At 36.2% G+C, this 23802-nt stretch overlaps 1 protein-coding gene and 1 long non-coding RNA gene across 4 annotated transcripts; both read right to left on the bottom strand.

Moving 5' to 3' along the window:
• Positions 1–47: 47 nt before the first annotated feature.
• On the bottom strand, positions 48–17393 carry LOC141591082 (uncharacterized). Of its 3 annotated transcripts, XR_012520645.1 has the most exons (10): positions 17362–17393; positions 16405–16769; positions 16205–16276; positions 16017–16096; positions 15199–15283; positions 13512–13624; positions 12412–12541; positions 3172–3290; positions 1786–2111; positions 48–652 (listed from the first exon to the last, which is right to left on the bottom strand). It is a non-coding gene; the product is annotated as an uncharacterized LOC141591082 (long non-coding RNA). The 3 variants fall into 3 exon arrangements; XR_012520644.1 differs by having other exon boundaries at positions 16205–16769; XR_012520646.1 differs by lacking the exon at positions 13512–13624 and having other exon boundaries at positions 16205–16769.
• Positions 17394–18261: 868 nt separating this feature from the next.
• Positions 18262–19839, bottom strand: LOC141591083 (putative disease resistance RPP13-like protein 1). Its single transcript, XM_074411523.1, has 2 exons — positions 18544–19839; positions 18262–18368 (listed from the first exon to the last, which is right to left on the bottom strand). Exons 1-2 carry the CDS (start codon positions 19758–19760, stop codon positions 18362–18364), a joined length of 1224 nt encoding a protein of 407 aa, XP_074267624.1. The 5' UTR covers positions 19761–19839; the 3' UTR covers positions 18262–18361.
• Between the last annotated feature and the right edge of the window lie 3963 nt (positions 19840–23802).

Raw genomic sequence — 23802 nt, forward strand, 5'->3', positions numbered from 1 at the left:
TTTTACATTGTAGTGTTAGGAATGTAACACATAAGTAGTCACGATGATTCATATGGAAAAGCAAAACATTCAAGTATTTAGACAGACACGGGATCAAAAACAAGGATGTACTACTTTGGAACACACAGCTTAGTAAGCATGGGTGTTCCCAAAACACTAACATTGGTTTAGATGATACAACGTGCCTGAAGTGGGTATTATGCAAAAGTATTGTTTAGTTACTACGACCCAAAAGAGAACTAAGATTAGTGTAGTTCATAATATACATGTGACTTACATAGAGATGATGCCCATTGGGGTTGTCGTGGATATGCTGTTCTAATTACCATTTACCGGGCTGCTTTGGTTTTGGGTGAAGTTGATGTATCTAGAGCAGGTGTTCTCTTACTCCTTCGATTTTTACTTGAATTAGTTTTGGTGTATTCGAGTTTAGTGGTTCAGTGATCAAGGCATCTGTTCTGTTTCTGTTTGAGTCTGCTCCATCTTTGATCTGAATAAGTGTCGTTTGGTGAATGAATTTGTGCAGAGGAGCATATTGGAGTTTCCCTTGCTGCAGCTAGTGTCTCTTCACCTGTCTCTTTGGTGCTGAAGTTATGAAATTCTGGTGGCACTTTTGCATCTGTTTCTGGGAGAGTTTCGATAGCAGGTACCCCTGGAAAAAATTCCTCACAGCCTGAATTATTCCTCAATAACCAATTATATTATTATAATAATTAAAAAAAAAGTTGAGATCAACAGGAAAACAGGAGCATGGAAATCACTTGATATACAGACTATATGTGTCCATAAAATGATATATTTTCTATCAATCAACTTGGTTTTTTTATATGAATCAATCGAAGTAATTCCTAGAAATGTGCTAAGAACTTCTCTGTTTTTTTTTGTAGAAAAAACAGAAAAAGAAATAGAATGCAACAAGATGCCTTGGGAAGAGGTGCAGTGGTGCACCCATCCTAGACCTACTCTCTCTCAAGAGAATATATATCATTTTAAGAACAAAAAAATGATGACTTAACAACTTCGGGTAATTTTCATCAGCACAATGGTATTGAATTAGGCAAAAACACTAAGTTCACAAATATGACAGTGACAATAAAGTGGTTGAACAATTGTTAAATGACACAAACTGGTCTCAACAACTAAAACTAAAACTACATCATCAATTAATAAAAGCCGAATGAAAAGTGTTGTGTATAGAGCACTTACCGTAATTGAACTTTGTTTGGAACTCGGAAGCAAAACATACGATCACAATTAAAGATTTAAAGTTAATCAACAAACAAATTAAATCCTTATGCGAGAAGAACACCCACAAATTATCCAACATTTCATAAAATCACGAGAACTGAAGAAACAAGCGGATTCAAAATTTCCGTAAATTACCAATCTACAAGGTATCTATCCTGAATCAAAGATAGACACAGTAAGTTTTACAATAGTAAAAAAGTAAAAAAATAAAGATGAATGTCTGACCTATATATGTTTCGGAGATATGTCTGAGATTTGTCAAACTAATAAAGAATGTAAAGATAAACTACTCTCACATTTTCATCATGCCCATTTTAAAAGGTAGGTTACGTAAGTTATCAACAATGTAAATTTCGACCCTATTCTTAATCGTTTTCACTGAATCAGTCTAGGATCACCGACAGACATTTATTATTTCACTATGTTTCATAGGTGAATAACAGTGAACCAAATTACTTTATTTCACTATTTCAAAGCTGAATAATAGTGAGTTTTTTTACTCCTTAAGAGACGCTGCACGAAAAAAGGGTCATATACCTTATATTTTTATGGACCTTGGATAACCTGAATTCAGTAGTCCTGCGGATTTCTGTGCTGAATAATGTTCACCACTGAAGTAAGTTGCGGAGTGCATTTCTCTCTTATCACTCTTGCTGCGTCTTAATCTTCTTATATGGTGAGTTCCGATTTCCCCTCTTTTCTTTGCTTTTGGTGGATCAGTAGCCGGTTTTAATTTTCCCTCTTTTCTTAGCTTTTAGAAATCCAAGATAGTGCTGGTTATCCAGAATAGACCCCTATATGATAGTACAAAGGTTACATTTGCTGCATCAACTCTCAAGCTTACTCTTTCTCCTTTTTGAGACCTGTCAAGATTCAACAACCCTTGTGTAACCAAACTAAATTACAAATTGTTGATTTATCAGCAACATAATAAAAATTCACGTTCATTATGTTCTGCATACTCAATAGATCAAAAATGCCTACTAATCACAGTCTAACAAATTTGCAAACTACAGCTAAGTTTCCTTCTTTTGCCAATTGATTTATCAGCACAATGGTATTGAATTAGGCGAGAAACAACACAAAGTTCAACAATTTGAATGGTGACGATAAATCCGTTCAACAATTGTTAAATGAACATAGCCTGCTGTCACAAACTTATAAATCAACAACTAAGCTACAACTACATCAATTAGTAACCTAATGTCAAATGAATAGTGTTGTTGTGCAGAGCACTTACCGTCACTGAATTTGGTTCAAAAGCAAAATCTACAGACTACAATCACTATTAATGATTAAAGTTAATCAGCAAATAAATTAAATCCTTATGCAAGGAAACACACCCACAAATTATTTAGGGTTTTCTACGTGGTACCCTCGTGTTTTTTTTAATTCTACGTGGTACCCCTCATGTTTTGAAAACATTAGTGGTACCCCTAAACTTTATGAAAACTTCTTAAAATACCCAAAATGTTCTAATTTGCCCTTAAACTTATTAAAATACCCAAAATGTTCTAACTTGCCCTTTCTAAATGCATGGTTTATGCATTTTCTATTGATTTTGATAATTTATCAAACTATTATCACAAATTTCGTTTACTCGATTTTAAATAAAAAATTTCTTTACTATATTTAACCGTTAGAAAATTCAAATTTTATTTATGAACATATCACTTGATGCGTTATAATAACGTGACAGAAAAGAGGAGAGAAAAGAAGGGATCCATAGCTTTAATTGTGTGAGTAAAAGATACATCTACCTTTCCAAGGCTCATGTTTGTGAAAAGGTTTCCTAGGGTGTGCACAACCGCTAATGGCAGGAAAGCGAGTAAGTGCAACATAACAATCAACCGCATTACTGGAGCTATGTCTAATTGTCCATAAAATTAAAGGTTATGTAGAACAGAAATTCAGACATGTTACCTGGGTACTCCTAGCTTTAGGCTTCTTGTAGAGATTGAACATCCACATATAGAGACGGACCAATCCAGTGGTGAACTGAATCAACTGACAGTCATGGGGTAGGGAAATACCTTACGAACCTGTGGGAATTATCAACATTCACATCATTCAACCATACAAGATTAAAAGGGACAACAGAAAAACTGTGACACCCCTCGATAGGGCATCAAAAGAACTATTGAATCTAAGCGGAAAAATAAGGGATTTTTAAGTCCTTTAAAGTTTAAAGTGTGAAATCCACCATAAGTGATCAAACGAAAATGAAAAGTAAGATGAATAAGTTTTACAATTAAAAACGAAGTGCGTTGGGGAAAAGATATCCCACGAATAAACACAAGTCTAACGATAGGTGAGTCTAAGCAAACTATAACTAAGGTCCAAGGTTTAACGTTCTCGCTAGCTCACACGTCTTCCCCATAATCTGCATCACAAACCTGTCATTTATGTAAACATGAACGCCACAGTCAGTGGGGAGTAACTCAGGGTTCTCCCAGCCACAATATGTCGAAATGCACATAAGCAAGAACTTAATTAAACATATTGATCATACATCATACTTGACTAATAATGAACAAGTGAATATAAACGATAATCATAATGAGATAGGCATATTGCATTCTTAAAGAGATAGGCATGGTACATCATATTAAACATGCTTTCAAGGTAGCAAAACATGGATGTGAGATTAGGCATTGAATCATGTGAAGAAGGTAAACAACGGATCAATTGGATAGGAAATACATGGATGGAAACCAATAGCCATTACTTGAAAACCTCTTAACAACCATAGCACGGGACGTGGCTACTAATGTCACATTCATACTTATGGCTTGCATCTCACCATAAGAACGGATGGGAACATCAATCCCGGCGATCATATCGCAACTAGGGGCTTGCATCTCACCACTAGTATCCGATAGGACCAAGACGCTCACAAACAATCATAGAAGACGTGCACTCTCGTATATAAGAACACGCCAATGACCGTAACAAGCAAGACATTTACAAAGGATTGACTCAAAACAAGACAAACCCCTAGACTCCAACCTCCTGGTAGGACGACGATCATAATACGGTCCTAGTCTAAATCCGGCCAGACTCTCGGGATGGACGACACCCGATTCGACATACAATCCCAAATCGTATCCAAGACTCGATCCATGACACCTAGCCGTGCCCCAAGGTCGAGTAACCCCAAATCGGAACCATGGTACCTAGCCGTACCCCAAAGTCCGAAGAGGCGGAAGGAAGATAGCCCAACTCGGAGACAATGGCACCTAATCGTGACCCAATGTCCGAGGGCAAATAAATGAGGAATGTCGAGTAGTCACACAATGTAAACCGTCACACTCCGGTCACAAATACGAGTAACAATAGTTGCATGATCATCCCGTAAACATGTTATAAATTGACCACTTATCAATCATGGAAAGATGCATGTGTAAATCATTGGTTAATATAGGTTATAGGCGAAGAAAAGCACTCGAGGGGTCTCAAAATGGGTCGGGTCCGGCGGCGGTCCACCGGCTGGGACTCCAGCAAACATTAAAACTTACGGGGTTCCCACCGGTCGGGGGCGGCGGTCAACCAACCTGAGACCCATGGTTCATTTTTGACAAATTGTAAAAAGCCAAATGTTACGGGGTTCCCAGTAGGTCGGGGGCGGGCGTCAACAACCGGGCCGAGACCCACGACATATTTTGAAAAGTGAAACAACATACAGGGGGTTCCCAGCCGGTCAGGGGGCCGGCGGCCGGTCAACCGGCTGAGACCCACTGTACGCGTGAATCGCCAAAATCGTCTCTCAAATCATTTGCAAACAACCACAAATCGTTCCACAACAATTATTTACCTGTCCTAACATGATTCTAACCATGAAAAACAACATAATTGAGATAGAAATTCAACCAAAACGGATCAAAGACAATAAAGCATGGAACTTGCCATCAAACATGTGAGAAATGTCATACAAGTATTCTAATCAACAACAATTCATCACAAGTCATGAAAGACACCAAATTTAACAATCATATGAGTCTAATACTACACAAATCACACAATTTTAACATAAAAGTCGAGTAACCCATCACCGTTACCTTTTTGCACTTCAATCTTCTAAAGACTCGTCAATGATGTAGCTATCCTCCTCCGGGTTGTCCAAGTTCTCCCCTAAACACAAAAATAAAGGTATTAAGTCAAGAATCCACATCCTTGTAAGATGAGAATTTCGAAATAGAGGAAAAGATGGTGACTTTCTTACTTAGAAAGAAGGGAAATGAGAAAAGGAAGAGAATGGCGCGAAAAGGAACGAGATTGGTGAAGAGTTGAGTGAGTTATGGTGATTTTAGGGTTGAGAGCAAATGGTTTAACAATGGTGGAGTGTTTGTTGAGGAATTTCAGAAATTAGAATGAGAGGGATGAAGTTGTGAGGGTTTAGTTGAGGGTTTTGTGTAGAGAAAAGAGGGGAAAAAGGCCCATGAGTCAAGATAAGCCCAATAACTCAAAATGAGTCGGTATCCACTAGAATTTTCGTCCCAAGTCTACTATAACTCGAGACGGAGAATAATATTATTAAAATCTACACTATCATTACCGTTACACGGCTAAGACGATATTTTATGAAAATAAGCTTTAAATAATAATTATTTAATAAAAATTACTTAAAAGTTTATTTAAAAATATAGGGAAAGCGCGGGGTGTTACAATCATCCCACCTTTTAAAAAGTTTCGTCCTCGAAACTTGAAAATAGAAGTGAGAAGTCAAATAGAAATAAAACCGGAGTTTGAAATCGGTAACCAAAACATTAAAAGGTTACTTATCGTAAAAATCAAAATCCTTTCAAAAGTTTCAAATAAAATTTTCCGACAGAACCAGATTCTCATCAAAGGAACGGAGGTGCTCTCGTTGCGCATTCAAGAACATCACATTCCAAATCGAAGATATGGTCAAAAGCAAATCATTTGTATAAATTGAAAATCAAAATATTTTCAAAAACATTAATGAAGAGTTTTCAAAAGTATAAGTCTCATTCATGGAACGAAATTGCTCTTGTCGTGCACACAAGAACGCTAACTTTCCAAGTCAAAGACAAATTTAAAACAAAAATCATTCGCCGACAAGCGTAGAACAGGTTATTAAACGTTTCAAATAACGAGTTCTAACATCCGATCAACGTTAAAATCAAAAGAAAAAGGCAATTCACTCAAATTTTCTTTTGCCAAAGTCAAATTAGAGATAAAGGTTTCACTTTTAAACTCAAAAGGAAGTCAAATTTCCGAAAATATATAATATCAAACTCTGACAAAGAAATCATAAGTAGATCAAGGTTAGTTAGAAATTGAGCAAAGTTAAAAGTAACTCGGGTTTAGCAATTAAAATCAATAAAAGGAGTTATACTTATAGAACAAAAGGAGAACTAAATCAAATTTTCATTTTTGAACTCTTAAAATAGGTAGGGTTTAGTAAAAGTAACATAAACTTTTAACAATGGATCAAAAGTGGCAGCTTGAAATGTTTAGAAATTTTATGAATTGAAAAGTAACTTAGATATCATGAAAACAAGATACGCTAAGAGGGTTCAAACTTAACCAACCAAAGAGCTATGATGAACTTCCTAGGAGAAGAGTTGAAATCGAATCTACAAGGATATCAAAGATAGAGTTTCACAAGTTACGAGTATCACATATAAAGGAGGGGCATGATGAGGCGAAGGAGAGAGGTATGAACGGAAATACTTATGCTTAGGGAAGGAAGGAATTTAAACAACAAGGAAACGCCAGAAAGTCAAATCTCGAATGACAACACGATCCTAGACGGCTTCTAAAACTCCCTAATAAAGTAAATCTCACAACCATATTACCTCCAAGGATCACTCAAGATAACTTACGTCACTCTACATCTAAGCTATTCTATGAAACAAGGTACTTCACCACATTTGCGATTCCATAACTCTCAAATATAAATCATCTACAAACGATTTCCACGGAACAAGATCAAAACTACTAAAAGAGTTATACACATAACCAACTATCGACTACTAGGAGTTCTCACTATGGTAAAATCCTAAATCAAGGTCAAAATCTCAAGGTCTTTATACTTTCTAACACTCCAAACTAAAATCTTATTCACGCCCGAATTCACAAGCATAGATGATCACATTCCCCAAATCATAAAGACCACCAACCAAAAGTAAATAGGTTTGTCATACAATTTCCTACCCAACTCAACTCGAGTTCCACTAATCCAATTTTGACGAAATCAAGGTTCACAAAGAATCCTCTAAGAGCATCTCACTCACTCTACAACGTAGCCAACAATGCCATCACTCCACTAAAGAAACAAGAGCAATAACTAGGTCAAGAAATGATAGGAAATTTCAAGGGGATACATGAACATGGCGAGGTGTGAGATTAAACGAGTCAACTAATAAAGATAACTAGTTAACGCCAACAAGAGATATTAGAATTAGAGAGGTATTCAAGGCAAGGAAACGACAAGTAAACCTTTATACTTAAGAAATAAATCTAATCAAGGTATGAACGAAGGGAAGGAAGATGATTAAAGGTACGAAGGGGGATTTTAAGGCTTAAACCATACGCTTTCTAAGACTTAAGGTTCTCTCTAACAAGGCCACGCCTAATAGGATATCGTACCATCATAACAAAACGACCAAATTCCAAAATAAGGGTCAAGGCAATTCATCTCATTCCTTATATGCAAGTCTCTCTTAAAGGATTACACCTCTATGACTGATCAAGGTAAAAATAAACGCTCGCTTAAGGGTTGATACATTTGTTAGATTCATTGTTCACCTATCCTATCACATATTAGGATTTCCCAAAAGCAAATCTACCACTCAAGTATAAAAGTACCCATTTATCTCAAGTACTTGATACAACCTCAATGTTTTAAAAACTAAAGTGTGCATTAACAAAGACTTCTCAACAAAATTCTCAAGGGGCAACTAAAATCAAATCGCATCACCGATCTATACGGGATCATTAACATCTAAAAGTGGGTTTTCTTCCAAGCTCATATCATAGATTTATCTCATGGTTACTCCTAAGGTGACGACGCTCAACCTACTACGCTTTCAAATCCCAAACATAAACAACAAAGCCAAGTTCTATAACTTTAATCACATAGGCAACTCATTCCTAACACAAAGAATCCACCAATCAATTATACTCACTTGGTCAAGGCACTAGGTATAAGAATCACTAAGTATTTATCATCACATTACCTAAGTCTTTCTAACATCACGACCTCTCAAGACCGGGGTTAAGGGTAAAACACAAACAAACTCCGCAAAAGCCAAATTATTTGACCGAAGTTAACATTCCATAAGGCAAAGATGAAGGTATACAAGAGGGGCATTATAAGGAGAAAAGGTACAAAGACAACTCCCAAGATATGGAATAAGAGTTGCGAAAGGCATAGAAGCACAAAGATAAGGGAATATGACAAGGTGCTCGAAGAGAGGGAGGTATCTTCAAGACGGTAAAGACATTCTTCAAGAGTAAGAGATCCGTATGCAAGATGTTATGTAAGGAGAAACAAAAACGAAGAATAGGTCGGGTGGGTACCAAACTAGCTTCAAAGGTAAGGCAAAAGAGAGTTTAGAAAGGAAGGATGAGCATCACAGGATAAAAGTAAGGTAAGGTGGATCAAGGATAGAAAACACACCCATAACGGTGTCGGGAGAAACGGTGGTTCCGACTTGATTCTCGACAAGAATGACTCTTCTTGGCTCGGCTTCCGGAGCATGAGGGAGAGGAGGAGGAGTAGTCTTCTTCTCGGGGCAATTCTTGAAGAGATGTCCGGGCTTCTTGCAATGGTAACACTTCAAGGGCATATCATAGCATCCAATACCGGGGTGATAAGCTTGCCCACACTTGAAGCACTTGCGGTTCTCCTTAAGCATACTAGTAGATGTAGGGACTTGTCCTTTCGGCTCTTGCACTATTGGCTCTTGTCCTCCATGGTCTTGTACTCTTTGTCCTTGGACTCTCGGCACCAACCTCTTCTTACTAGAAGATGACGAAGATGAGGGCACAAAGGGTCTCTTGCCACGACGGATAGGGTGATGATTAACTTGAGCATTGGCATTTCGTTGATTCCGAAGAATTAGAGTAAGGGCTTCCATGATAGTATTCTCCACCTTGGTTGGTCGTACCATCTTCTCAAGACACCAAAAGAGTCAACCATGTTAGCACCTAACAAATAGCATGCACAAAGAGACTACCAACTTAGGTCCTTAGTTCTACCCATCTCTCATTCATTATTTGGGGTCAAGTTCAATTTAAATTCGGGGTACACGTGTGTGCGTCGGGAGCAACACATGCTCTGATACCAACTGTGACACCCCTCGATAGGGCATCAAAAGAACTATTGAATCTAAGCGGAAAAATAAGGGATTTTTAAGTCCTTTAAAGTTTAAAGTGTGAAATCCACCATAAGTGATCAAACGAAAATGAAAAGTAAGATGAATAAGTTTTACAATTAAAAACGAAGTGCGTTGGGGAAAAGATATCCCACGAATAAACACAAGTCTAACGATAGGTGAGTCTAAGCAAACTATAACTAAGGTCCAAGGTTTAACGTTCTCGCTAGCTCACACGTCTTCCCCATAATCTGCATCACAAACCCGTCATTTATGTAAACATGAACGCCACGAAATAATGTGGGGAGTAACTCAGGGTTCTCCCAGCCACAATATGTCGAAATGCACATAAGCAAGAACTTAATTAAACATATTGATCATACATCATACTTGACTAATAATGAACAAGTGAATATAAACGATAATCATAATGAGATAGGCATATTGCATTCTTAAAGAGATAGGCATGGTACATCATATTAAACATGCTTTCAAGGTAGCAAAACATGGATGTGAGATTAGGCATTGAATCATGTGAAGAAGGTAAACAACGGATCAATTGGATAGGAAATACATGGATGGAAACCAATAGCCATTACTTGAAAACCTCTTAACAACCATAGCACGGACGTGGCTACTAATGTCACATTCATACTTATGGCTTGCATCTCACCATAAGAACGGATGGGAACATCAATCCCGGCGATCATATCGCAACTAGGGGCTTGCATCTCACCACTAGTATCCGATAGGACCAAGACGCTCACAAACAATCATAGAAGACGTGCACTCTCGTATATAAGAACACGCCAATGACCGTAACAAGCAAGACATTTACAAAGGATTGACTCAAAACAAGACAAACCCCTAGACTCCAACCTCCTGGTAGGACGACGATCATAATACGGTCCTAGTCTAAATCCGGCCAGACTCTCGGGATGGACGACACCCGATTCGACATACAATCCCAAATCGTATCCAAGACTCGATCCATGACACCTAGCCGTGCCCCAAGGTCGAGTAACCCCAAATCGGAACCATGGTACCTAGCCGTACCCCAAAGTCCGAAGAGGCGGAAGGAAGATAGCCCAACTCGGAGACAATGGCACCTAATCGTGACCCAATGTCCGAGGGCAAATAAATGAGGAATGTCGAGTAGTCACACAATGTAAACCGTCACACTCCGGTCACAAATACGAGTAACAATAGTTGCATGATCATCCCGTAAACATGTTATAAATTGACCACTTATCAATCATGGAAAGATGCATGTGTAAATCATTGGTTAATATAGGTTATAGGCGAAGAAAAGCACTCAGAGGGGTCTCAGCCGGTCAGGGGTCCGGCGGCCCACCGGGCTGGGACTCCGAGCAAACATTAAAACTTACGGGGGTTCCCACTAGGTCGGGGCGGGCGGTCAACCTACCGAGACCCATGGTTCATTTTTGACAAATTGTAAAAAGCCAAATGTTACGGGGTTCCCAGGCCGGTCGGCGGGCGGCGGTCAACCTACTGAGACCCACGACATATTTTGAAAAGTGAAACAACATACGGGGGTTCCCACCGGTCGAGAGGCGGCGGCCGGTCAAACCGGCCGAGACCCATCGTACGCGTGAATCGCCAAAATCGTCTCTCAAATCATTTGCAAACAACCACAAATCGTTCCACAACAATTATTTACCTGTCCTAACATGATTCTAACCATGAAAAACAACATAATTGAGATAGAAATTCAACCAAAACGGATCAAAGACAATAAAGCATGGAACTTGCCATCAAACATGTGAGAAATGTCATACAAGTATTCTAATCAACAACAATTCATCACAAGTCATGAAAGACACCAAATTTAACAATCATATGAGTCTAATACTACACAAATCACACAATTTTAACATAAAAGTCGAGTAACCCATCACCGTTACCTTTTTGCACTTCAATCTTCTAAAGACTCGTCAATGATGTAGCTATCCTCCTCCGGGTTGTCCAAGTTCTCCCCTAAACACAAAAATAAAGGTATTAAGTCAAGAATCCACATCCTTGTAAGATGAGAATTTCGAAATAGAGGAAAAGATGGTGACTTTCTTACTTAGAAAGAAGGGAAATGAGAAAAGGAAGAGAATGGCGCGAAAAGGAACGAGATTGGTGAAGAGTTGAGTGAGTTATGGTGATTTTAGGGTTGAGAGCAAATGGTTTAACAATGGTGGAGTGTTTGTTGAGGAATTTCAGAAATTAGAATGAGAGGGATGAAGTTGTGAGGGTTTAGTTGAGGGTTTTGTGTAGAGAAAAGAGGGGAAAAAGGCCCATGAGTCAAGATAAGCCCAATAACTCAAAATGAGTCGGTATCCACTAGAATTTTCGTCCCAAGTCTACTATAACTCGAGACGGAGAATAATATTATTAAAATCTACACTATCATTACCGTTACACGGCTAAGACGATATTTTATGAAAATAAGCTTTAAATAATAATTATTTAATAAAAATTACTTAAAAGTTTATTTAAAAATATAGGGAAAGCGCGGGGTGTTACAGAAAATACTTGGGTAGCTACAATATGATCATTCCAAGCCATCAAAATCAACCCCCTTGAACTGGCTACATTCCCAAGATGGCAGGATATCAGCTCCAAATGTTGAAAGCAATAGTGTCCGACAGGACCGACACAACTATTTTTGCGAAAAGATCAAGTTTTCAGACTGAAATAAACTGTCAAATGTCATGTCTTTTCACAAAATAAGAGTCGGGCGCGCAACCAAAGTGAGGTGTTGAGTTAAGATAGGCTATACACAACAACCTTCTAAAGCAGAGAGCTATACCTGGTACATTAAAACTTTTTTTTTGTAATCAGGCAGTTGAGCTTGACACCTTTAGCTATTTCATATCATTCTTCTCTTCTTTCCCTTTGAAAATTACACTTTCTATCAGCTCTTTTTGGAGCATTGTTGCCTGCAATATCCACATTTCATAGAGGTATGACAAACCAAACAAGAGAAAGAAGGGCAATAAAAACCTCGTTTTGGTCTAGAACTCATATTTGGATCAATATTATACCCAAGCAATTAGAAAAAAATTGAAAAATGAAACCCAAACACATAAGCGATGTGGTGCATTTTTATAAAGTTAAAAAGGATCGTTCAGCAGGTTATTATTGGCTTCACATTAAAGAAAAATATTTAACTACCATGCTAATTGTTAACAAAAATTTATGAATCTTGTTCTCCGACTCAAACCTTAAGAGCAAAGATTCACTACGATTCCTGGAAAAATATTTGGCTTGCTATCATAAAGAACAACCCAAACAGACCTTTAAACTTAAGCTCATCACCTAAGATTAGAGTAGCACCCTCCATGCCAGGAGTGTTCAGGAGTGTTTTCTCATAAGTCAACATGACCTATCACGTTAAGACCCTTAACTTTCAGCTTTTCTTCAACTTAATGTATTCCACCGAGTTCCCCACTCCATCCCAAAACAGCAAGATCCACGATTTACTATATTGATTTGAGTTCGGTTAATAGATAGGTATATGCGAGGGAGCTTACCCACAGTTTGGCACAATAATGTCTTTCTTTTTTGTCGAATAAGCTGAAGGCTATTTCATAGGAGTGAAAGCAAAGATAACTTCTATAAAAGATGTGAACTTAACTGCCTCTTATAAAAGCTATATAAATTTTGATTTTACATATTCTCAACACCTAGTCCTCCCTCTCTTTTCTACAATAAGAAGTTTCAAAGGCTCAAATTTATCTTATAAAATGAAGAGTTCAGAGGAAAGCAATTTGAATATCGATGCAACAAATTTATGCTTCGTAAATAAGGAGTTCGCAAAGCAAACCTGAATATTTGAATATAGTATATTTGATGGTTTAAACTGAAGTATTTGATGTGTAATTGATGGGTGGTTAGAGTATATCAAACCTTGTTCTTGCGGAGTGCAGTGATTGTGTTGGTTTGTTGTCCTCCCAATAAACCTTTAAGAGTTAAGATGCGTGACTGGATTTCGGATATTTTTTTCCTGGTGGCCAGCTAGCCTGTATTTATCACGAAAAGGTGTTAGCGAGTTGCATTTCTCGAACACGGAAATAAGGCAGTTGACGCAGATTTGGCGTATCCATTTTTAGAATAGTAGTGTGTATATGTAGCTCTATTCATAATAAGTATCTTCTGTCATAGTAACAAAATAGATGAGATGGAAGCAACTATTTATTTGGTGGAATCATCATATTAGATCACTGTACTGGTCTCAAACATGGAACATTATTCACGAATCACCGTATTAATAAGTCTTCCAAGTTTCCTAGTTCATTTAGTAGTCTTATAGTTTCCTATTAGTATCAAAGCTTGCTTGGATTGAGGTTAATTGCTGGCCAGGTAATGCAGAGATTAACAAAGGAAACGAATGGTAGTAGCGACGAATGGGGGAAGGAAATGAAGATAGGCTAAGAAAAATATGTACTATTTAAGGAGGTAATAGTTACCCCCTAAGGGCTTGCTTAGAATGGGAATAATTATTAAGGGAGTAAAAGGGCTAAAATGAACTACAAAATGGAGGGAAAGGATGGGGGTTGAAGATAGAAATGGACATAAATGGGGAAATATAGTGTAATAGTCACTCCATAAGGGAGTAATTAATTGTTCCCTACCTCTCCCCCCAAGTAATACATTACCTCCATATGGAGGTAATAATTCCTCCCTCACCTCTTCTTTCCACCCTCCACAACCACTACAAAGCACCAATCTCCTCACATTTCTTCTTATTTTAGCTCCCATTACTCCCTTAATAATTACTCTCATTCCAAGCAAGTCCTTAGGTTAATGCATTACCCTTGTATGCGATTAATAGTTCCCCTACCAATCATCCATTTCTCTTAACCACCCCTTCACCTTCCCATCATCAATATCTCCTCATTTTATCCTTTATTTTGAGCCCCATTACCCCGTAACAATTACCCTCAATACAAGAGATCCCTTATGAATAAATGCTAATGTAAATAGAAGGCCAATAAAGTAGCCGATTTTATGGCTAATCATTGGCTTTCACTCTCTTCCCTCATCCAAAAGGATGAGATAGGTTGGTCCTACTCGAGGGGATCAACCTAGTTTTCTTTCCTAATAAAAAAAATAAAAAAATAAAAGGGTAATTTGTTTCTTATGCCGATCTAGGTGCATATAGGAGAACAAATACGCCAAGGTAGTCAAAGAGTTGATAAACAAATTATTAGGTGAGTGAATCCTAGCTAAACTTCATTGTTTTTGGGTGAGTGAAGCCTAAATTCAGTTTAAAGTTTGCAAAACAGACTGCATAAGTACGCACATCAAGAATCAGCTCAACGACGAAAAAATGCAATTAAGACAGGCGCAATTTACAGTATCCATCTTTCTAAAATCTTCCGCAGTCGTAAATTTTTTTTAATGTAGCAATTTATGATTGTAGACCACATCTGAACATCTAGTCATTATTGTCCTTGAGAAATCATTTGTGCCTAGGTTGGCGACAATTGAGATTCTATAACAGTTATTGCAATATGACTATGCCAGTGGTGCAAAGAAGGTAAACTTGTGACTTAATACTTTATTTTAAGCTTTAAATACCAATGCTAATTACCTGAGTTCTCACATACTCCACCGCATATTCCACACCAATTATTGGTCAGCTTAAAAATGCCTTGCACATCGAAGCTAACTGCACCCTGCATATTGCATTTTCAGCTGATTAGCAACTATACCTGGCAGAGGTCGTGTTATTAGGAACAGTAAACTCCGGGGAGTTAACATCTAATAGTATACTCTGGCGGGTAATATCTTAGACAACAGATGGTCCCAAGATTAAAATAATGGGAGTCAAGATGTGTGCGTATGAGAAATTCCACCAATAATTAAGTCAAACTCATTAGATAACTAATATCCCAACACAATTAGGCCAATATTCCCGTAAATAATTAAGTTGATTCACTAAACCATAGATTAAATACCATAAGAGCAAAGCAATAATTGTGGTCTGTGGATTATTCTCTGAACAACATAGCAAAGAAACATGGTACAATACGACACTCCAAAATCTGCATACAATCATGCTGTAACTCAAACAATCTCATAGAAAAATAAACACAATTAGTCTTCCGTAAAACCATGTATCACAAATTTGAGACACCTACGCCACCATCGTCAGTTGAGCACCCAATTACAGTCAACCAGCCAAACAAAGCAACCATTAACCATATTGTGGAGCTACTACTATGCTACAAATCTAGGGGTGCTTCAATTTGGTGCAGTAAACACATGAGCAATCTATGAAAAATTGTGCATCAAGTCAAAAAGACATTTCAAATGAAAAATTGATAAACAGAAGGAACATAACAATCAACAAAAAATAGTGACCAGATTAGAATAAAGTCTAGAATAAATTCAAGAATATATACATACCTGATTTTCTTCCCAATTTTATTGAAACTGGCACCATCTTTACATAAGGCTATTCCTTTCTCTAAACATTGTCCGGTCACCTGACGAAGAATCATTCAAGTTCCATTAATAGAAACCACAATTATAATATTCCAAAGCAACTACAAGCTTTGTTTGCCTTTGCAAGAACAGAGAGGAACATACTCTACCTTTACAAGTCATTTCATTGCATCACTGACATTGCCACAAAGGTATATCTTTGATGTATCTCCGTGATAACCCTAATATCAGAGAAAGACAGCAATTACATCAAATCAAGGGGTCAGGTCCAATATTTGAATCACTCAATGTATTGCGTCAAATGATTCATAATGTACGTGAATAATTCATTAAAGTGGATCAACACCACCTGGTAGAAAGGAGGAATAGTTCAGTGCTTGTAGAACACGGACCCCAGTAGGAAAGGGTCGTGGATTTGGCTACAACCTGGTAAACTTAACGGTATTGTCAGCAAACCTCACAAGAAATAAATTCCTTATTATTTTTACATAATCACTGGCCATTTAGTGATAACAAAAATTGAAACTGAAATGTATACGTTTGAGTCCACAAGCGAGTACAACGTTCCACTACAATTCACTGAACTCCTCAAACCACCCATGCCAACTACTTCCAACCATGAAATGCAACAAAGAAAGGCACCTTTGTAGTCTTAAGAAGAAAGGCCACAAGTAAATATTTCTCATTACTCCTTCCTCAAACACTCTGCAAACACTAAGAAAAAAATGCAAGGAGATTATTAAGATCAAAGCGACAATGTAGGCAGGAGCTGCTGTCACAAAACAAACAAACAGCTAGAAACTTAATGCTAAACTCAGTAAATTCTATCTTACATAAATTACCAGATTCCTATTAAGAGTTCAGAATTTTATTAAGTAAAGTTTTAAAAAAAATTGCAAATTAACAAGCAAAACTGCCATATCTTAATCTAAGAGTAAAAAAAGACCCTCAAAATGAATCTCACAAACTACCATATTTTGTTGCTAGATAACAAAACTGTAATAATGTGCCTGCATTCAACATCAATTAATTGACTTGCTAAAGTAGAAAAAAAATCCAATATCGCATCTTAACATCAGAGATAACAATCAAAACTGATTGATTAATCGTACAAGAATAAAAGATTAATAATAATATTGTTAACAACTGCCCACCAAATAAATTAATGAAAACAGGTAAAAAGACAGCACTGGTGCATTTGCAAGGCCAGGGTCGATGGAGAGAGTGTCTGATGGTAATAGATTGATGTTAAGATGCGATACAACTATACAAGTACAACTCAACAAGTAAGTAACACAGAATTTACTTGATTTGGAGCTTCACCAGGCTTACAATCAACTGCCATGTCCATATGGGCAACATAGAAGTGTTGATGCACTGGTGCATACAGGCCAGGTTGTTGTTCCATATTTTCCGACTTCACCAGGCAGAAGTGCTCATAAACTGAGAATTACAGTCAATTTAACCTCAATCTCGATCTTTCCATCCTGTACAAGAATCAACTTTTGGGGCTTGTAACAAGAACCTGACTATTTATTGCCAATGTAGCCAACATTCCATTTCTCTTCCTCGTCCCCCTGCACCTATTCCCATCTCTTTTTTTCTTTATCTGCCACAACAATTGCCAAGGTGTCAATAATCGATATTTAATCATTAAATGTACCAAATTAAATGAATGTTAGCAACCCGTCGAAATGAACTAATAGCTGTATATATCAGCACATCAGAACTCATGAGAGTCAATACTACTCAACAACTCACTCAATGTCATTTTGACATCCATTTAAAAACCGCAACAAAAGCCTAACTCGACCAAAATGACCCTGCACCAGCAAAGCCTAAGTCGACCAATCCCCAACCTAAATTGACTCATTTTTCTAGTACGTCTCATATACGATTTTGTATCTGTATTCCGTTTTCCACTGTCTGTCCTACTAAACCATACATTGTCGTGTTGTAACGCAGAGGTGCATAGGGCGACAGAGATGTTCAGTGACTATATCCAACATGAACTTCGGTGGAGATCCATGCCCTAAAACTCTAAAACAATTATCGGTTGAAGCTATATGCTCGTAAAACACACTTTGTAAAAAGCCATGAAATTATTATTTTCACAGCAACAGCTTGTTGTTCATACACCGAGGGCAGACGGAAGAAGAAAAGGTTAATCTGTAAAAGCCGAAGACAGTTGGGTTTGGTTTAGACATACCTTCACAATTCACCGATGATATCTCATCAGAATTCAGTAAGGACGTAAGGTCTTCAGTAAATGGAGAGATGTCGGCTTCAAGTGCTCTTCCAAAGCTTTACAAACTATTTTTACAAAACATTGATGATAAGCGATTTGATACAGATACTTGTGAAAATATTTTTGATAAATAATTTCTCAAACACCATAACTACCACTTTATTTTAAAGGGGCAGTCATGGTGTGGCCGGAAAATAGTAGGAAAATAGACAAGAGTGGAAATAGGAGACTCAAACATACAGGACAACTTTGGGGATGTGATGAATGAGGCGCCAGTCCTCCCCAGCTGGCTGATAGCATCTTTCCTTGAGCTGGTCGGAACAGTGCTTGATTGCGAGGCATTCGAGAGAAGTGAGTTTAGGCATCCATTTCGGCAGAGTTTTCAGTTGTTTGCAGCACAATAGTTCAAGAGTTTTTAGGGATGTCAAATATTGCACTCCCTCTGAAAGATTCTCCATGGCATCATCTGATAATGTCAAAGAACAAAGGGTGCGAGAAAGGTATTGCCATGGTATGCCACCTTTTTCTTTTTCTTCATCTGCTTCAGCTTTTTTGACCGACAACAGATTCAGACAGTATTGTATAGATAATCTTGTCAAGGCCGAGAGATGCTCTATCCCTCCAAATAGAGACTTGATTTTGGGGCATCGGAAAACTGATATAGCCGTAACATTAGATAAGAAACCGTTTTGGAATAACTCTCTAACTTGTGACAAACTTTCCACCTCCTTATCTTCTATTATAATCATCCTCGTAGGAAGCTGGGTATACTCCAAGGGCATCAATTTTAGGGATCCTAAGTTGGCTGTAGTAAGCTCCCATTTTTGAGAGGATGGGGAAGAAACATCGTCTATTAATCTCAGTTCCAGAGATCTTTTATTATCACGTATAACCATGTGTTCAATAACGGGACAGACCGGAATGGATGTCATTTCTGGGCATTGTAGCATCTCAAACCTTCTCAAGTGAGAAAACAAGGGAGATGAAGGTGATCCGGACCACCATCTTTTCAATTTTGGTAGATCTTCAACCTTGAGTGTTTCAAGGCAGGGAAAGAATGGCAATTCATTAACACCAGGACTACCCGCTGAATTTGAGGCTAGATCTGCAGTATCCTCCATGTACTCTACATTAGGCAAGTTATCGACGTACAAAGTTTTTAGACGACACAATTTTCCCAACCGTGGAAGGGACTGCAACCGTTGGCAGTTGCTAATTTGCAAATAAAAAAGATTAGGAAGGAAAGTGCACAATTTATCTCCTATCCCCCAACTTGGCATCCTTACACAATTGTATCCTTTCAGCATTAATAGCTTGAGATTAGAATGGGGACACAATTTTCCAAGCAAGTCCTCCTCAAAATCCAATCTTAAGCAAGTCTCTGCAAATTCTATATCAAAACCAATACCACTTAGTTGTTGCTTCCTACTCAGATATGCTTCTCCCGCTCCTCCCATGCTTGTTTCGTGCACAGACAATGTCCCATGTGAAGGAATCCGAATCTCAATTAAGAGATTTCCTCTCAAACTAACAATGGCTTTTAGGTCTTGGATATGTTGTGTAGGCTAAACAATTAGTACAAACATGTTGAATACAATAATACATAAATAGTAAGATTTTACTACCCGATCAACCTAAACAAACAACTGAAAATTAGGAGTCGGAAATTAAAAGAAAAGCATAGAAAGACAGAGGGGTAAAATAGGCAAAAACACGCTGAATACTTAAAATTCAATTTCATTAATTAATTCATTACATGCTACCATCCTTCCATAATAATACTATAATCATTAATTAATTCATTACATGCTACCATTCATTACATGCTACCATCCCTCCATAATAATACTATAATCATTAATTAATTCATTAAATGCTACCATCCCTCCATAATAATACTTGCTTAAACAACCTAACAACCTGAGGACAACCTAAGCACGAGCAACAACTAAGCACGAGCAGAACCGGAAGTGCAAGCAGACGAAACAGACGGAGCACCCTTGTTGTTTTGTTGATTCGCTTTTACCTCTTTAATTTCTTCTTTTACATATCCAATTTCTTCCTTCAAATCTCCGATGACACCCTTCAGATCTCCAATACTCCCCAGCACCTCACCATGTCTTTTTTTCCCATCTGAATCGGAAATCTGCAGTATGAGACCATACCAAGTCCCCCCTATGGTAATAGCCGCAAACGCCTTCTTCGAAAACGAAACAAATCTCTCCATTTTTTTCTGTTTCCCAACTTTTTGGATTGATAATGATTGATGAAGAGGCGATCTCAAATTTAACCTAATCGACTTTTAGAGCATGGGGTTGGGCCTTGGCTTTCTGATAGACGTGGCAATTGGGTGGGTCATCGGATTTGAGTCGGGTTATCACTAGTATTGGTGCCCGGCTTCGCCCGGCTACCTCTACTTATTATTAATTTTTTTTTTCATTAAATAAAATCAATACTATATATTAAATCCAGAAACCAAGGGACTTTAATGTAATTAAAGAAAGTTATACAAATTAAATATACTATATAGTTTTAAATCGATAGCACCGTGTGATGGACCTGATAAAGGGACCTCGATGTAAATATTATATAGTTTTGGTTAAAAGTATAATATAAAGATGCCTTGATGAAGAATATTTATGAAAACTACATTAAATTAAAATAATTAAATTTAGAAAACACAATAATATAGTGATTTTCCTTAAAATTAACATGCCCCACTTATGGAATTAATTAGTATCATCATAGATTTATAAATTAAGCCAAATGTAGTAAAAGTAATAGTAGCAGCAACGAGATTAATAAAATTAACGGTATTAATGTGGGAGTAGTGACAGTTATAATAATGACAGTGGGAGTAGTGAATGTAACAACGAATGTAGTGAAAGTAACAGTGAAGATAAAAAGTATGAACAATTAAATAACCAATCGACTCAAGGAAATATTTTATTTATTAAAATATAGGCCGGATAAAATTAACGAGAATAATGAATTTAACAAAAAAAAAAATAGAGAAATTAGTAAAAGAAACAATAGTAATCACGGGAGTAGTGAACGTAATGATATTAACAAAGAATGTCGTGAAAGTAATAATATTAATAGCGGGGTAGTGAACATGTCTCATAATTTGAAAATAAGTTTTACATTTCATCATAATTATAAGATATGTCATAGAAAAATATTATACTAATAGACTAATAGTAAACGTGTGAGTTAGACAACCCCAACATAGTTTATTTCATTGAAAATAAAATTTAACGGTAAATAGAGGTAGCCCGGGCGTAGCCGGGCACCAAATCTAGTTACTTAAAGTTGTATAACCTATAAATTTATCATCATTTATATATTTTTTTATGACATATCCTAAAATTACGATGAAATAAATTTTGAGACAAATTCACTACTCCCGCTATTAATATTTTACTCTTATTAATGAAATAATAGTAATAACATTTCACTAATTGCCCGTAATCATTGTTACTTTCACTACTCCCGCCGTAATTATTATTACTGTCACTACTGCCGCATTAATATTGATAATTTCACTACTTCCGCCGTAATTATGGTTACTTTCACTATTGCCGCATTAATATTGATTATTTCACTACTCTCGTTGTTTCTACCACTTTCACTAATCTCGCTGATAATATTGTTACTTTTACTATTCAAATGAGTGATTACTATCATATAACTATATCCAATGTTACTACAAATTTTTTCTTTACTGACGAAATTACTTTTACTACTTAGACATGCAATTTTAAGAGGATTATATATTTATATAAATATATTACATATATGCATTAAATCGAATCGAAAGAATTATACAATATTATATATTATGGAATCTAACTTGAATTATTTATAACTTACTTATTATATTTTTGTATGTTAAATAATTAACATCTCTATACATCTAATAAACTATAAAGTTTAATAAAATTGCATAAATTTTAAATTTAATATATAATTTTATGATGATAATAATTAATATCATAAGTGTGCATGTTTATACTAATTAATTATTTTATTTTAAGGAAATTGACCATCTTCTAGTCTTCTATAAATATTTAGTAAAATTACCAAGCATCTTCTTTCTTTAATCTCCTTGAAATTGACCATTCTAATTAATTATTTTATTTTAAGGAAATTGACCATCTTAATTAATTATTTTATTTTAAGGAAATTGATCATGTTTTAGTCTCTTATAAATATTTAGGAAAATTACCAAGTTTCTATATAATTTAATTTTAACCCAAATTATATAATATTTGCATTGAGATCCCTTAATCGGGTCCATCACACGGTGCTATTGATTTAAAACTATATAGTATAATTAATTTGTGTAACTTTCTTTAATTACATTGAAGTCCCTTGGTTTCTGGAATTAATATATAGTATTGATAATGTCAGATCGATTCGAATCATTTACATTTGTGGGTCGGATCGGGTTCGGTCGGATTATTTCAGGTTATGACTTGCTTCAGATATCTGGTCGGCATAGGGAATACTTGATCGGGTGACGGTTGAGAAGGGTCGGATTAGTCCGATAACTCTCCTTTAACAGTTCATATCGAGTCAAAAAGTTGTAATATTGGTTCCTATCGAGTTATAACGGGTCATAACTCACAATTAATCCCCTTTTTGAGGTTTCTTTAATATTATGTGATATTATACCTAAATAAATACTAATAAAAATATAATAAAATTGAATTCAAAATTTTCACTTAAGACTAAAAACTAACGATTATGAATTTATGAACACGGTCATTTATATAATATATTGAATGTGAAATAATTATAAAATAAAATTTTAATGTAATTTTGTTTTACCAATTATTCGGACATAAGACTTACGATAATATTTGAACCAAAAATATGAAAATCAAAGATAACTAATTAATATAAGGATGGGTGGCCAAATATATTTGACTCAAATTTGAAATAACTCGCCAACAAAATCAGTTGAACATAAATTCAAGAAAATTCAAATTAATCTAACTCGAATTAATCGGATTTGAAGTGACCCAAACCAAAATTTAATCAATTTTGAAGGTTCATTCGATTTCCTTATTTAATTATGAACGTATAAAGTTAATTTGCGATAAAATAAGATGGAGAATGAGCTAATAGTTTTATGTTTACTAACTTTAGCTTAAACTGTGATGGAACAAGAAAATAAATCCGAAAAATTTGTTAAGTTTATTTAAGTTAAATTTAAGTTATTAAATTAATTTAAGTCACTTAAGCTTAATTATATTAAGTTTAGTTAAGCTAAAAGAAAATTTATACTCTATCTAATTAAGTTTATTTCAAGTTGCTTAACTTCAGTTCACTTGAGTTTAGCTCAATTCAATTTTATTTTATTTAGTTCAACTACCTTTCATCCGGTTTAGCCATATTTAGTTCATTTAAGTTCAATTCACTAAGTTCAGCTATAGTAAATTTAGTTTAACTCAATTTAGTTCAATTCAGTTAAAGAATAAGACATTAGTCAAA

This window comes from Silene latifolia, chromosome 7 (genome assembly GCF_048544455.1).
Source record: "Silene latifolia isolate original U9 population chromosome 7, ASM4854445v1, whole genome shotgun sequence".
In the NCBI taxonomy this organism is placed as follows: Eukaryota; Viridiplantae; Streptophyta; class Magnoliopsida; order Caryophyllales; family Caryophyllaceae; genus Silene; species Silene latifolia.

What these genes read in the sequence shown, in the direction of transcription:
- LOC141591083 (XM_074411523.1), bottom strand. Translation starts at nt 19,760, where the DNA reads ATGGGAGGAGCGGGAGAAGCATATCTGAGTAGGAAGCAACAACTAAGT.